Source organism: Sceloporus occidentalis, unplaced genomic scaffold (assembly GCF_023333645.1).
Source record: "Sceloporus occidentalis isolate IW3139 unplaced genomic scaffold, rSceOcc1.0.p SCAF_1, whole genome shotgun sequence".
In the NCBI taxonomy this organism is placed as follows: Eukaryota; Metazoa; Chordata; class Lepidosauria; order Squamata; family Phrynosomatidae; genus Sceloporus; species Sceloporus occidentalis.
In genome coordinates, this window is record NW_028316981.1 from 14,339,320 (window position 1) to 14,356,244 (window position 16,925).

At 43.9% G+C, this 16,925-nt stretch overlaps 1 protein-coding gene across 1 annotated transcript; it reads left to right on the plus strand.

Moving 5' to 3' along the window:
• Positions 1-507: 507 nt before the first annotated feature.
• On the plus strand, positions 508-15,010 carry LOC149320867 (zinc finger protein RFP-like). Its single transcript, XM_089521128.1, has 8 exons — positions 508-557; positions 3,610-4,079; positions 5,496-5,591; positions 7,633-7,863; positions 12,481-12,503; positions 13,017-13,135; positions 14,079-14,111; positions 15,000-15,010. The coding sequence occupies exons 2-8, from the start codon at positions 3,651-3,653 to the stop codon at positions 15,008-15,010; spliced, it is 942 nt and encodes a 313-aa protein (XP_089377254.1). The 5' UTR covers positions 508-557; positions 3,610-3,650.
• The last annotated feature ends 1,915 nt before the right edge of the window (positions 15,011-16,925 follow it).

The window sequence follows — 16,925 nt, forward strand, 5'->3', positions numbered from 1 at the left end:
AGTAACTAACAAACTAGTGTAAATAACTAAACTGTTAACTAAATAACTAACCATAACTAAATAAAAAGAACTAAATGCAATCCAGTCTGCAATAACTCCTTAAAAAAAGAACCATGCCTAGTCTTTTGGAGGCTTTTTCTCGCCTGAACGGAAAGCTAAGGGAAAGGTTTACACATTTGGAAATCCTGCCCAGAGGAGGAGGAGGAGGAGGAGGAGAAGGAGCTCTCTCTCTCTCTCTCTCACCGATGGAACGTTCGCGCAGCTGCTGCTGATTGGCTGCGGCGCAAAGCAAAGTGACGCCGCTCCTTGGATCCATCCAATCACAAGGAGCCCCGGCCCAGGAAGCCCAGCTGAAATTCATGTCGCGGGAATTTCAATTCCATCCTTGCTGCCTGTTGGTCTTGCAGCTGGAGACCTGGGCGCTGCTTGGGAAATCCCCTCTAAGTGCCCCACGCAAGGCTCTGAGTCGCTTTTGCAGCAGGAGGCTGACACCAGAAGAGACACCCTTGTTTGGATCCCCTCTTGAAGCAGCTGCCTCGCTCAGCCAGACTTGGAAGGTAAACGTTTGGGATTGGGAGTGGCAGCAAGATCTGGAACGTGAGAGAGGTATTCTTCATTCCTAGAGACAATATGGTTTGAACACTTGGACCAGGAGCTGGGTTTGAATCCTGGCTCAGCCAGTGGGTCCTTGGCCTCTCCTGGGGTTTGGTTCCAGGACCAGGGTGGATATACTCAAGTCTCATTCAATACAGTGGAGTAGTAAAATGGTGACCCATTATATATATATATATATATATATATATATATGAGCAAAGCAAACCCATATAAACTTATAAAGCAAGATTTGCTTTGCCTAAGCGAACCTATTGCAGGGTTTTCTTCCAAAGGGGTTTGCCCTGGCCATCCTAGAGGCTGAGAGAGTGACTTGCCCAAAGGCACCCTGTGGTTTTCGATGGCCAAGCCACAATTTGAACCCTGGTCTCCAAAATCATAGTCCAGTGCTCAAACCACTACACCACACTGGTGCTCACACCATGAAGCTGGTTGCCCACCCTTTATTTTAGGGTGCTAAGGACTGGTGCCATCCTGGTTCATCATTTTATGTTCAAATATGGCAGCATGGTGTGGGAAGAATGATTTCCTATCCAGAAGGGGAAAGGTTTCCTGGTGCTGCTGGACGATGAGTGGGCATGTGGGATGTTTAAAAGCTGGATTTGAAGTACAGGGGTATATCGGCCTTATGCCCTTCTTCAGCTGGATGATTTGGCTTCATTTCCAAATTTTACATGAATAAGGAACCAACCTTTCTCCTCAAATTGCTTGATCTGTTTTCTCATTCTCGGTGGGTTGGAACTGTATAGAAAAATTGAGAGTTAATAGAGAAATCCTGTAACCGGAGCTGGGCAAATAGTTTCTGAAGATCATGAGATCTGCCCCTCCTTCTGTGGGTGGGTGGGGTGCAAACTCAAATCCCCCCCCCCCTTGACTTTTTCTTTACTTATGGAGAAGACCCATCCATTCAAGGTGTTTCTTCCAAAGAAGGCAGACTCTGGGCCTTGTTGGCTAAATCTGTTGCCTAAAGCTTAATCTCATCAAACTAATCTTACCATTGTTCCTCCATTGTCTTTATGAACCCTGGTTCTCAAATCCACAGGTGTTGCAAACAGAGTTGTGGATTCCTTTACTGAATCAACCACCTTTAATTCACTCTTCCTCTTTTTCTACTGCTTCCCACTTTGTTGTTTGCTGTTAGGTGCCTCCAAGGCATTTCTGACTTATGGCCACCCTATCATAGTGCGGCTTGCCCAAAGTCACCCAGTGGGTTTACATGGCCGAGCTGGGATTCAAACACTGATCTGACATAGTTCAATGCCTCCCACTTTTACCAAGCCTTTTCCAGTGAGTCTCACAAGAGTTCCTTCACCCTGTCCCAGAGGCATCCAAACAACAGTACCTTTATTGTGCCAATCAAAATGCACAATTACATGTTGCAAGCTTCCAAAGTCACACTGGCTTCTTCATCAGGCAAACAGGAGAAAAAATGGAAGCTGTAAGTCATAGGCTTGCATTTTCTGTTTCTGGTCTTAGTTCAGATGGTAGGGAGGGCTCTCTGCAGGCTGGCACCTCTCCCTTTGGCCATGCAGTCACTGGGAAATTTTCAAAGTCAAGGGAATTTAATGTCCATTTGCAACTCAAAGAAGATGCTTCCTTGGTTAAGCCACAGCAGTTCCTATGTATGTAGAGAACACTGAATTTCTCAACAGAAACAGAAAACGCAGGCATATGACTAACATCTTCAATGTTTTTCTCCTGTTTGTCTGATGAAAAGCCAGTGTGACTTCAAAAGCTTGCAATATGTATTTGTGCATTTTGGTTGGTCCAATAAAAGTATCATTAGTTTTTTGTGGGTTTTTCAGGTTATGTGGCCATGTTCTAGAAGAGTTTATTCCTGACTTTTCACTAGCATCTGTGTCTGGCATCTTCAAAGATGCTGGCGAAACGTCAGGAATAAACTCTTCTAGAACATGGCCACATAGCCTGAAAAACCCACAAAGAACTATGGATGCTGACCATGAAAGCCCTCGACTTCACAAAGGTGTCATTGTTTGGATTTTATTGGATTTGCTAGGCTAGTCCTAGATGTTTTTTGGATTTTAAGATACCTGTCCCAGAGGGTTTATATACACCAGGTCTCATGACTGAGAGTGCATCCACATGGTAGAAATAATGCAGTTTGACACCAGTTTAAGTGTTCTTGCTCCATCCTATGGAAACTTGGGGTGTTAAGTTTTAGAGGGTCCTCAGCCTTCTCTGCCAAAGAGAAGTTTTGTGCCTCACAAAACTACAAATCCCAGGATTATGTAGGAGGGTGCCATGGCAGTAAAAGTGGTGTCAGACCTCATTATTTCTACAGTATTGATGCACAGGGGATGGGATGGATCACAGGGGACAGAAGTACGAATCTTTGAGTTGCTTCTGAGTGTGAGGTTTTAAAAAGCTTCGAGGCTTCAGTCTGCCTTTGGGGGGTTGTCTGTCCTGTGGTCAATGATAAGGGGCTGTTAGAGCTGGACAGTGGAGTCCAGGCTCCCAGCTGGCCAGAAACATCAAGGACTACAAATCCCATCTGAGCTGTAAGATTAGGAACATGTACTAGTTAGTGGCGTTAGGATTTTTGGTTATTTTACTGGCTTGGCTGACATTACTGTAACTTACAGTTCTCTCTGCCTGTAGGACAAGGGCATCATAACATCACCACACAAATTTCATGGTTCAGTGGAGCCTTGAACTCCAGTTATTACAAAGTGCTGCTTTTCCATTACAAAATGGTATATGTTTACTTATTTATTTATTTCATTTCTATGCTGTCTTTCTCCCAAAAGGGCCCCAAGGCAGTTTCATACCAAAACTGAATATAATGCAATGTGTATAATATGTTGTTACCATAGTTGGGCAGCCTTATTGTATTAGACCCAACTCCCAGAATCCCCTGGCATTCTGGGAGGTGTGGTACAATAAAATAAAATTTCTAGCTCTTTCAGGACGTATGCCTTTCCAAATAGGAATTACCATTCACTCTGATCTCAACTCCTATTCTGTTTTCTTTGCAAGGTGGTGACTCCTCCTGAAGAAGCACATTTTCCTCTCCCAGAATGAATGAAGCCAAAGCCATGGTTGCAGAGAACTCCAGGAAGAGATTTCACCGGGAAGCGACATGCCCCATCTGCCACAGTTACTTCACAGGCCCCGTGATGCTCGAATGTGGGCACAACTTCTGTGAAACATGCATCAGTCAATGCTGGCAGGAGCCTCATGCACCGACCCAGTGCCCACAGTGCCGAGGGCCTGTGGAGAAACGCTTCAAGCCCAACCGGAGCCTCACGAACTTGGTCGAAATCCTGAATGACTGGGATAAGGATGGCGAGGCACACAGTCGGGCCTCCAAATGCCAGCAGCACCAGCGTCCCTTGTCACTCTTCTGCAAAGAGGATCAAGCCCTATTCTGTGAGGAGTGTGAGGGCTCCCAGGAGCACCTGGGTCACAACATGGCCCCCATGGAGGAAGCTGCCCAGGAGTACAAGGTGAGGGCTTTGCTGTTAATGCTTATGCCCCAAAATGTTGGCCGCCAAAGTCCAAGCCCCTGCCCCCATGCTCTGGCTCCATCTTATGTAATCCTGGATTTTGTAGTTTTACAAGGTCCTTAGCCTTCTGCCAAAGAGTGCTGGTGCCCCACAAAAGACCCAGGATTGTGTAGGAATGCACCATGGCAGTTAAAGTGGTGTCAAACTGCATTGTTTTTACAATAGTGATGCACCTTTAGAAAGGTAGAAATATATATTGAAACCATCATCCCCCATCCAGGTATGACTTCAGTTCCCACAGTCTCAGTCAACAAGACACGGTGGCTGTGGATGATGGAAATAATATTGCAAAACATCTGGTGGCCACCACTGTTGGATGAAATTTGGATACTCATAGCTTGTAAAGGGATCTTGTAGCACCTTTTGTGACTATCTGAAAGGTAGCTGCTAGCATGAGCCTTCATAAATGTTAGCCTACTTCCTCAGATGCATGTATCTCATACATGCATCCACAACGTGGCTACAGAAGCCGCCTTGATTGTTTCTTACAAGTAAGCAGGATATAAATAAATTCTCAGAACCCATCACTGCATTCCTGCTGGCTGGAGCCTCTGGGAGTTGAAATACAAAACATCTGGAGGACCAAGTATGAGATCGATTAATCCTGCATCCTTAGCAGCTTTTCCCAACCTGAATTCCCCATGTTTTTATTTATTTATTTATTTTTACAGAAGGCCAACTGTAATCTGAAAACATGGGGAATTCAGGTTGGGAAAAGCTGCTAAGGATGCAGGATTAATCGATCTCATACTTGGTCCTCCAGATGTTTTGTATTTCAACTCCCAGAGGCTCCAGCCAGCAGGAATGCAGTGATGGGTTCTGAGAATTGGAGTACATAATATCTAGAAGGCCAACTATTGAGAACCATTGCATTACATCACCTTGGCTCTGAACTGGAGTGTCAAGAAAGGAGAAAGTATTCAGTCCAATTGTGCTCCTACATTTTAAGAAACAGTGTGGCAAGGTAGTTTGAGGGTTGGACTATGACTCTGGATCCCAGGTTTTCAAATCCTGGCTTGGCCATAAGAACCTACTGGGTGACCTTGGACAAGTCACACTCTCTCAGCCTCAGAGGATGGCAGTGGCAAATCCCCTCTGAAGAAACTTGCCAAGTAAACTCTATGACAGGTTTTCCTTAGGGTCACCATAAATAGAAATGACTTGAACGCATACAGCAACATCAAAATGCAAATATTCCATTTTTTTTTATAAAAATCAAAATTCAAAATACTTCTGGTCCCAAGTATTTTAGTTAAGGGAGACTCAACTTGTAATTCACCACTATGTTGAGTGTACAGTATATGCCATTGCTGTATCAAGGCCCTAAATAAAGTTATTTTTATATTTTGTTTTCAGAATCAGATGAGAAACTACCTGGAGATTTTAAAGAAAGCAAAAGTAAGCATTCTGGATTATAGAGGTAGCACAGAAATTGAAGGAGTAAACATTATTGTAAGTATCTCAGCTTCAGTAGCATAGGTTCAGTAGCATGCCTGATAGCTTTGTCTGTGTCTATGCTTTGTAATACTGGATTACGGGATGTGCAACACAACTGGTGAAAGGTTTAGTATTTCTGGTTCCAGATAATGGGCAGGTGGAAAGGGAGGAATTAAGCACTGCCAGTTGCCAGGGTTGTTCCTATGGGAAGCTTGGTACAGAGGCATAAAGCAGGGGTGAGTCATGGGGAGGCAAAATGTTTTGATTTTTAATGAATGGACTACAAACCTACAAAATTGTTTATATTGCTATGCACCTTTACTTGGCTGTGTAACTGTAAATACTTCAGTCCTGACAACATTGTGTTGTGGATCAGTTCAATTTTCTGAGTAAAGATTTCTGTCTTAGCTGAGGTATGTATATTTCTGAACTGAATGAATTACATGTAATAACACATCACGTTATCACGTGAATTCACATCACTGGACCTGCAGTCACCCCAGAACTGAGCTGCAAAAACCTCAGTGTGATAAACATCCACTTCTGTGAGACCAGATCTTCAATTCCAGTAAATTCTGCTTGCAATTTGGATCCTTTGGGAAACAATTGTTATAGGAATAATCTTATTCCTAGAACAGTGATCCTCAGACTATCTAATATGAGGAAGCACTGGTACCAGGGACCAGTGCCATATTTGTGGCTATTAGCTACAATTGTCCCCCCCCCCCCCTCCTTTCATGGGAACATACCAATACCTTGGACCAACACCAGTTCATAGACTTAACAGATTTGGAAGAGACCTCAAGGGCCATCCAGCCCAACCCTATTCTGCCACGCTGGAACACAGAATCAAAGCACACCCGACAGATGGCCATCCAGCCTCTGTTTAAAAGGAGAGTCCACCACTCTCCAAAGGAGTGCAGTCCACTATCAAACAGCTCTTACTGTTAGGAGGTTCCTCCTAATGTTTAGGATGAATTTCTTTTCTTGTAGTTTGAATCCAGTGCTCCGTGTCCTATTCTTTGGACCAGCAGAAAACAAGCTTTCTCCATCCTTAATATGACATCCCTTCAAATATTTAAACAAGGTTATCAGTTCAGGGACCACTAATTTGTGAGTAGTACTGTCCTAGAGCCTGCTTGTTTGATGCCATGTTTGATGAAAATTAATTTTTTTAAAAAATGTGGGTGTCAGAGGTCAGAGGGCTTCAAAGAAACCCACTTCCAGGCTCACTGTGGCCCACCCAGATGCTATGGTTGATCTACTGGGTTGCCAAGAGCAGGATTGGGCTTCCAACAAGGGTGGACCAGCTAAAATCTTTACTCAGAAATGCTTGATACACAATGCAGGTTTGCAAGCTGTTATTCAAAATTGTGTATATTCAAAATTTATAATGAATATAAAATATATATTTTGATAAGGATGATATTAAAATCCAATTCTATTCTGTCGTTAATATGTAAGCTGTCGTTCTTTGGTTAATTAGAGACTACATTGACTGATAATTGATATAATTTTGTATTATTATTATTATTATTGAAATTCTCTGATTTTGCCATGAATATTTAAAACAATCAACAAATGATACTACAGAGAAAGAGAAAAACATGAGCAACATAGTCCCCCGTGTCTCTTTCCAGACTGCTAGGCATTTTTTTAAACTGAAATTTTAAGCCATGGCACTTCAGGATGCCTGTTTCTTTGGGAAAAAATTGATCCCTGTAAAAAAAATAAAATCCAGATTCAAGGGCCATCCCTAGAGTGGGTGCTCACTTTTCTTGCTGAATACTCTTTCCTTGCTGAAAATGGGCATCCTCTCCATGAAGGCCTAGATGTACTGATCATCTGGTCCTTTTTTAAGGCTATGACTCCCAGAATCCCACAGCCAGCATGGCCACATAGGGGATTGTGGGGGATGCAGTCCCCAAAAAAAGGAATTCCAGTGTGTCTCCTATTTCATTTTGTATCTATCTTTCTGATATCGCAGTGGTAGTGACTGTGTCCATAACCTTGTCATGTTAGAATCTTTGCCTCTGCCTTTTGTTGCTCGGTGCAGAAAAGGACAAGAGACGAGAGGGAAACTTTTGCTTCTTCCTTGTGTCGACTGCGCCACTATCTGGAAGAGCAGGAGAAGCTTCTGCTGACCCAGATTGATGAAGTGCTAACGGAGATTACACAGAGAAGGGATAAGCATCTGGTCAGAATATCCAAGGAGCTGTTCTCTCTTGAAAGGCTCATCTGGGAGATAGAGGAGAAGTGCCAGCAGCCAGCAAGTGAGCTCCTGCGGGTGAGTTTCCTGGGGATTCTGGATGTTGCACCCCAAAGTGATCCTTGGAACAGCGGTATAGAAATAAAATATTATTATTATTATTATTATTATTATTATTATTATTATTATTAAAGTGTAATCTTTCCAACTTCTAAAAAACAAACTGGAAGATTCTTAGTTACCTGCTGAAAGAATCGGAGTTGCTTCTCATTTTATTTTCTAATAGTTTTCTTCTAATGGCCTTTGATGTATTTTATTTGTTAAAATGTTGTTGTTGTTATGTGCTTTCAAGTAATAGTGATCCTAAGATTTGTTCAGAGGACATTTGCAATTGCCATCCCCTGAGACTGAGAACATATGACTTTCCTAAAGTAACCAGTAGGTTCCCATAGCCGAGCAAGGATTTGAACCCTGATCTCCAGAGTCACGGTCCAACTTCAAACCATTATGCCATGCTGGCTCGTACATAATGAGATATATTGGTGATGGGTATAAACATGATATTCATTTATGTTTTGTATATACCTTATAAATATAGCCCCCAAAACACAGTACAGTGTGCAGTGTTGCCAATCTGGTGACTTTCCCACCAAAATGGGTACTTTTCAGAGCCTTTGGTGTGATTTTGGTGCTTGGTTTTAATGGTACTTTTGAGAGTTGAAATAAGTATTTGGTGAGATATTGGGGGGATTTGGTGAGTTTTGGCCAAACGTTCGGGGAATTATCTTCGAGGCTTGTTGGCAACACTGACAGTGTGGCCTGCCCCAGACATGGGGGATCCATTTCAGACCGCCACCATCCCTCGAATAAGGGGAAAAACGCAGGACCTCAAGTCCTGTTTATTTCAGTGGTTGCATGCTAATGTGTGCACTGCAGGCATGCAACCCATTTTAACAGCCAGGGCTTGCCATCCTTGTAAGCTTAAACCTGTGGATGGCAAGCCCGCAGATGGGGCGGGCTCACTGTATTAATATAGTAATATATGTTAGTAGTATAAGAGCTATAAACATGGTCACACTGGCTGTCTAAAATATTTGTGTGTTGTGTCCCTTCAAGTCGTTCCAACGTATGATGACCCTAAAGCAAACTTTTCATGGTGTTTTCTTGGCAAGATTTGTCCAGAGGAGATTTGCCATTGCCTTCCCCTAAGGTTGAGAGCCTGTGACCCAGGGGTTTCATGGCCGAGCTGGGAATCGAACCCTGGTCTCCAGAGTTGTAGTCCCAACACTCAAACCACCACGCCATGCTAGCTCCAAAATATTTATACCTCTCCCCATATCCAAGTAGTTTGGAGCAGCATCCACCTGTTCAGTTTTAATAAATATTTTTTAAAAAAACTGAAACCAATACAATTAAACTAACACTCATAACAAGACAATTGAGAACCAGTTAAAAGAATTTAAAATACTGTCCCTCTGCATCAACAGGTTCTACATCCATGGATACCATGGTTTGAAAATATTTTTAAAAAAGCAAAGAGCAGACCTTGATTTTGTATAAGACACACCTTTTTGCTATGCCATTTTATATAATAGGACTTAGATGAAACAGATACCAAGGGTACCTGTAATTTGTAAAACTTATGAAACATTGAATAAATTTGGCCCTGAAGGCTTTAATAAAAATACTTGGTTTTGTTGCCAGAATGACGCCAGTGGTGGTGTCCATTGGGTTGTTAAATCTTTGTCACATCCTGAGCTTTGTGCGTTCCTCAGAGGTCACTTTTGCCACCCTGAAGTTAGCTTAGGTAGACTGTTGGTTTAAGTGTCAGAGTTGCTGTTATGTCCATTCACCACTTGAAAAACAACAGACAGGGTCTTCCAATCTGTGGACAGTCCCAGTCTGGCCTGGGGAGCATCCAAAGAGGACAATCCACCCCTGGAGTCAGGGAGGTGAGACCCTATCGTGCCAGGCTTAGGGCAGGATGACCAAACGTCCTCCCTTTCCAGCACATGTCTTACATGTCATCAACCTTCTCTCCAGGAGGAATTCCAAAATGTCCTCTAGTTTGACGACAAGGCTCTCCTAGACCAACTGTTAGAGGACTACGGAGAGGCAATACGAGCAGCAAAGAACTCGTTCTATGGTGCTCGTATTGCGTCCGCAGAGTCGCGTCCGGCAGAGTTGTTCAGGGTGGTCAGGGAGCTAACTCAGCTCCCTCCCGCCCTGAACCAGATCCTTGAACCTTCTAAGGCCTGCTGTGACCGATTTAACGACTTTTTTGCGGATAAAACCTCTCGGATAAGCGAAGGTCTTGATGCCGACATTCAAGCAGAACCTAGAGTAGAGGTATCCAGAGCCTCCGTGGACTTTATTAAACTGGATCAGTTTGAGTTGGTAAGTACCGATGATGTGGACAAGATCCTCGGAAGTGTCCGGAAGACAACCTGCTCTCTCGATCCCTGTCCCTCGTGGCTTGCGGCCCAGGGGGGACCGGCGGTAACCTTGTTGTTACGCCGGATTATTAATACATCCTTGAGGGAGGGCCAATTTCCATCAGAACTTAAATTGGCCATTATAAAACCTATTTTAAAAAAGCCCTCCCTCGACCCCCTGGTTCATAATAATTACTGGCCAGTTTCGCTGCTGCCATTTTTGGGAAAGGTGATCGAGAGGGCGGTTGCAATCCAACTTCAGGCGATCTTGGATGAAACGGATTATCTGGACCCATTTCAAACTGGCTTTCGGACGGGTTACGGGGTTGAGGCGGCCATGGTCGCCCTGGTCGATGATCTCCGTCTGAGCATTGACGGGGGAAGCGTGTCCCTGTTGGTGCTCTTGGACATCTCAGCGGCTTTCGATACCATAGACCATGGTATCCTTCTGGGGCGCCTGGCAGAGGTGGGAATCGGGGGCACTGCGCTCCAGTGGTTCCGGTCCTACCTCTCTGGGAGGTCCCAGATGGTGCAGCTGGGAGACGTGCGCTCCGATGAGCGGACCCTTAAAACTGGGGTCCCTCAAGGAGCCATTCTGTCTCCCATGCTATTTAACATTTACATGAAACCGCTGGGAGAGATCATCCGGAGACATGGGGCGCGGGGTTATCAGTACGCTGATGACACCCAAATCATTTTCTCTATGTCTCCGACTGATGCAGTGACTGGGGATGGCGTCTCTCCTCTCGTGGCCTGTCTAGAGTCAGTAATGGGCTGGATGAGGGAAAACCGACTCAAGCTGAATCCAGAGAAAACGGAGGTACTAGTGATAGGTTCCCCTGGTCCAGGAATGGCGGTGGTTCCACCTGTCCTGAACGGGGTCACGCTCCCTGTGAAGGACTCCGTGCGCAGTCTGGGGGTGCTTCTTGATTCGTCGCTTCACCTGACTGCTCAGGTGAATGCGACGGTCAAGAACACCTGTTATCAGCTGCGGCTTATTCGCCAGCTGCGCCCATACCTGACCCAGAGGGACCTAGAAACTGTTGTACATGCTCTGGTAACCTCGAGACTGGATTTCTGCAATGTACTCTACATGGGGCAACCCTTATACCAAACCCGGAAACTACAGATGGTGCAAAATATGGCAGCCAGGCTGGTCACTGGTGTTTCCAGGACCAGCCATATAACACCGGTGCTTAAAGATCTTCACTGGCTGCCTATTCGTTTCTGGGCCCAATATAAGGCGTTGGTGATTACCTATAAAGCCCTAAATGGCTTGGGTCCAGGATACTTGAAGGACCGCCTCTCCCCATACATTCCGTCCCGCACCCTCAGAACATCCGGGCAGCTATTACTGAAGGTGCCAGGGGCTAGGCTTACCTCCGTCGCAAGGCGGACATTTTCCATCGCCGCCCCGGCCCTTTGGAACACGCTGCCCGCCGAGCTCCGCTCGATTACCTCCCTGGCCCAATTTAAAAGGGAGTTGAAAACCTTTTTTTTCCAGCTAGCATTCCCCGCATAAAAATCCTGCGGGCCTCCCTCCTCTTCCGTGGCTATGAGGATGGGCTATTGGGGTTTTAGCTGGTTTCATTTTAATTTTATTTTTGTATATTGTATGGTGTTGTTTTTAACCATTGTATGTGCACTGTAATTTTATGTAAACCGCCCTGATCTATGGAAGGTGCGGTATATAAATAAAAGCTTTATTTATTTTTATTATTGATCATCACTAAAAAGCCCATTGAGAAACACTACATTTGCTGTTCCCTTTCAAGGGATTCTTCTAGTTGGCAGCCTCATCCTCTGGAATCCTTGGGCTCATAGCCTGGGGAGGCACTAGATCTCTTTGGTTGAGAGTTTTAAAGACCCTTCCCCAAACCGCATGTCCCAGGATTCCATGGGATGGAACCAGTGGAGTCGTAACACTATAATGGTATAGTGTGAAAGGGGCCCCTGAACTCTCTCCGTATCCTTATAGCCTTTGCAATTGGTTACTGCTAACTGGTTTGTGTAGTGGAGAAGGGTGGGAACCCCCATTATACTAAAATCCTCAAAAGATCTACCCCTGACATTGTCTGACCCGCCAACATGGTGGGAGGTCAATGCTTCTCCTGAGATTAAAGCAGATTGTTTATGGTGCTTTCTGAGACTTAGCTTGCCCTAGCTGACTACTTAAATGTCATCTTTTTGGGAATCTTCATGGCATGGTCAATGGCAAAGTGCTGAGCTCTCTCTTTTTCTCTCTCCCTTTTCCCTGTAGGACATTCAAAGTACATTGGTAAAGTAAGTGGATCCCCTTAATCTTTCTTCACATTTCACGAGGTTGGGAATGATACGGTTAGCAACTGACATGTGTGGCCATGCTGGTGTGGTAAATCCAAAGGCATGCTCAATTTTAACCCAAGAAGAGATAATTTAAACACACCAACTCTTTCAGGGTTGCACAATCTGTATAAATAAAACTAAATGTTACAAAAACTGCTAGATGGATTTATACCAAATTTAAAAGGTATGTCTGAGATGGCCTTACTTAAAACACAGGCTATGCTGTATGGTGGTGTATGTGTCACTAATGGGGCACTCCACTGCTTTCTTTGAAGGTGCCTGGATGGATTGGACCAAATTGGAAGGGTATAATGGTATGGCTAAAAATTAACCCAAGACAAGCCGGGCAATGTTGCTAGTATTCTAACAAAACTACATTAATATATGCATCAGGTAGAAACACTATTCTAAGCGTTTCTGCTCTGGGGATTGTGGGATGGACAAGTTAACTTCTTTCCTCCCCCACTCAAGGTATGAGGAAAGACAGAAGTTTGAGACTCCAGAGGTTTTTTCTCCTGAGCTGAAATTAAAGTCCTGGGAATTCGTTGATCTCAACTATTCTATTCTAGCAGTTCTGAAGCCGTTCACAGGTAATGAAGAATGGCTACAAGACCTTCCTTCTGCTTATGTTATTTAGGGGTTCCTTTTGTACGACGTAACTTATAGTGCTAAGATTCCACTAGAAATGCCATGGCTACATCCTGTGGGATCCTACAATTTGTAGTTTAGCCAAGCACTAGAGCTCTCTCCACCATGCTGACCATTTTTTTCCTATTCCTTGAAATCAGACCTAAAGCAGTCAAACCCCCTTCCTTATTGCTTATTCTACCTTCTGACAAATTAAGTTATCAAAATGATGCAGCTACTTAATTTTTTACTTGAAAGTAGATGCGACGGTGCCATAATATTCTCAGTAGACTCTTTTATGAGCAAGCTTAGAGTGTAGTCAAGATGGCAAAGGTTACTAATGAGGAAGCTAGGAAAGGCAGCGTCAGTATGCTTTTGCCTGAGTTTCCTGGGAAGGACAAGATTCCACTCCCCCTGTACTCTCCCCTACAGAGTTCATGGCATGGAAACTATTTTTGTACTTTGAACTGAGTTTGCAGCAGCTGACGTAAACTGTAAGAGGAGAAGTGAAAGAAGGAGGGAAGAACTGGGACATTTTGAAAGGAAGCTGAAAAAGTGGGGTGACATGTTGTCCTGTGCCTTCAAGTTGTTTCTGAAAGGTGAACCTATTGTGGGGTTTTCTTGGCAAGATTTGTTCAGAGGAGGTTTGCCATTGTCTTCTCCCGAGGCTGAGAGCATGTCACTTGCCCGGGATCACCCAAAGGGTTTCATGGCCAAGGTGGGAATTGAACCTTGACCTCCAGATTCATAGTCCAATCTTCAAAGCACTACACCACGCTGGTTCTCAGAGTAACATGACTGACCATTAATTACTAGTTCTGCCATTTTGGGATGGATGGGGGGTATACCAAATTGGTTAAAAACCTCATGGTGGATGTTTAACTTCTGTTCCCTTTCCATCCTCAGTTCAACTAGAAGCTGGACTTCATTTGCAGAAAGGTAAGTTGAAAGATCTGAAGAAGAACCAAATCTATGGGAAGGGTGGTTTTTTTGGGGGGATGGGGGGTGGGAGTCTGGCTGCTTGTCTATCTTCATGGTACTCCAGTCCTGCAAAGCAGATTCTGTGACTGTGACCTGACTTTGAGTTGGAAGAAAGTTAATGAGGGGGCCAATTCTCTGTCTTCTGTGTTAGACTTTAACATAAGAACTGTGCTGATGGATCAAGTGAGGTCTAGTCTCACTTGGGCCTAGGGTACTTGGAGGACCGCCTCTCTCCATACAATCCGCCTCGCACACTCAGGTCAGCCGAGAAGCAATTGTTAAGGGTTCCAGAAGCTAGATATACTACCACCACTCAGAGGGCCTTTTCTACCTCAGCCCCCAAGCTCTGGAACTCCCTTCCCGGCGAGCTCCGCTCGGCCACCTCGCTGGACCAATTCAAAAAGGGGTTAAAGACATACCTGTTCCAGCAGGCTTACCCCTAACCCCTGAAGTACTCCCCCTTCCCTCTCAGCAGCATTTGTCGCTAGCTTGAGATTTTTTTAGACTGTAGCAATGTAGATGTATGATATGAGTTAATTTTATGATGGTTTTTATGGTTGTTTGATGTTATATTGTTGTGTTTTAATATGCTGTTAACCGCCTTGATCTCCGGAAAGGTGGTATATAAATAAAATTTTATTATTATTATTATTATTATTATTATTATTATTATTATTATAGTCCAGGAGATGGGAATCTGGAGAGCAACATTTCTTCTGCCCTAATATTTTGGAACCTCCAGGCTGAAAATAGTTGTTGATGAGCCAGAGTTAATTGTGGATGGTCTATCCTATTGTCTCTTCCTTTCTGGAAAACTCTTCTGTCTCCCGCTTTCTCATCGGCTAGGTTACTTTTAAAAAGTAATTAATTGTAAGACATGACTTTAGCATCAATTTAACTTCCACCAGTCTGCTTTTGCCAGTTGCTTGTTGACGCGATCTGGAGGTTTCTAAAATAAAGTTGCATCTATTTGTGATGTAGAGCTGGCTTAATAAAGAGTGGCCCCTATATGGTTTTTCCAGAATTTGCGCAGAGGTTAACTTTTGGATTCCAATTCCCAGAGCTTCCAGGCTAGCATAACATTTGGGATTGGTAGGTCAAAAGAGAACACAGGTTGAATATCCCTTATCTGGAATTCTGAAATACTCCAAAAGCCAAAATTGTCCTCATGGGTAGGGTTGCCATTCGTCAGGACCTCCAAACTGGGGGACAAATGTAGGACAAAATTTTCAAATGTAGGACACTTTTTTGGTGTCCTGCATTTGAATAGGAGCCTCGCTGAGGGGAGGCTTTCCCTCCCGGCCTGGGCCCCAGCTTCGCTGCGGCGGCAGCGACAGCAGGGGGTCCAAGCGGGGAGGGAATCCTCCCTTCAGGGAGGATTTCACTTCTGGCCTGGGCTCTGGCTTTGCTGCGGCGGCGGCGGCGGAGCGCAAGCGGGGAAGGAATCCTCCCCTCAGCCCAGGGGCGGGGCCAAACCGGGGTGGGACTGTGCAGACCTGCCCAAAACCGGGAAAGTCCCACCCACAGGTGGGATATGGCAACCCTACTCACGGGTGACTGGTAATGATACCTTTGCTTTCTGGTGTTTCAATGTACACAAACTGTTTCACACACAAAATTATTTAAAATGTGAAGTCGAAGGCTTTCATGGCCGACATCCATAGTTTTTTGTAGGTTTTTCGGGCTATGTGGCCATGTTCTAGAAGATTATTTTCCTGACTTTTCGCCAGCATCTGTGGCTGACATCTTCAGAGAATGCTTTGCCTGGAAAAAATGGGTGTATATATACTTTGTGAGCCTGGGAATGCAGGAGTGATTTGCATGTGTATTGTTCTGTGCTGATGGCAGGCCTCAGGCTGGGAGGCTAATGCAAAAGAGGATTCGTTTTTGTTTTGTTTTGTTTTTTATTATATAAATTTTATTGCAATTAATACACATAGCTACAAGTTCAACATACAGAAAAAAGGAAAGAAAAAAGGAAAAAAACATATACATAACATACATGCTACATTACATATATAACCATAAATTTATACATTCACCAAGTTTCACATAAGCCTAACATTACCTCAATTAAACCATATATCTCATTCAATCTAACAAACAACATAAAAAATAAACCTATCTACAAATGCTATTCTGTCATTATTCTTTCTGTTCTTTCTATCCAATCTTCCTTTACATTTGGAACTACCTAAATAATATGCTATACATGTTTATTCCTCTTTTTTTAAGCAAAAAAAAGTGTTCACATGGTTAATCAAATTGTTACATCAGACCTCAAATACAAGCTTATTATCTACACATATTACCCTTATTTTCATATGCATCAAGACAACTCCATTCTTTTTCTAAGTTTTCTTTAGATGTTCGAGCAAAAGAGGATTAGTGTCTGCTAATTGGTGATCATTATCTGCTGGGAAAGCCCCTGACTCTGAATGGTTTCCCATTTACATTTGGGATTGCATGAAGAATAGCAAAATCAGGACTTAGCAAATGCAAATGAGAAACTATTAAAGGATGAAGTTCGCAGTTTGTGAGTACTCCTGGATTCATCCCTACAATTGTCATCTCATGTAGATGCGATGACCAGGAGTGCTTGGTACCAAGTTCAGTTGATATGCCAACTCCGTCCCTCCCTGGTCCGAAAGGACCTTGAAACAGTGGTACATGCACTGGTAATCTCTCATCTTGATTTCTGTAATGCGCTCTACATGGTGCTATTCTTGTACCAAGTTCGAAAGCTTCAACTAGTTCAAAATATGGCAGCCA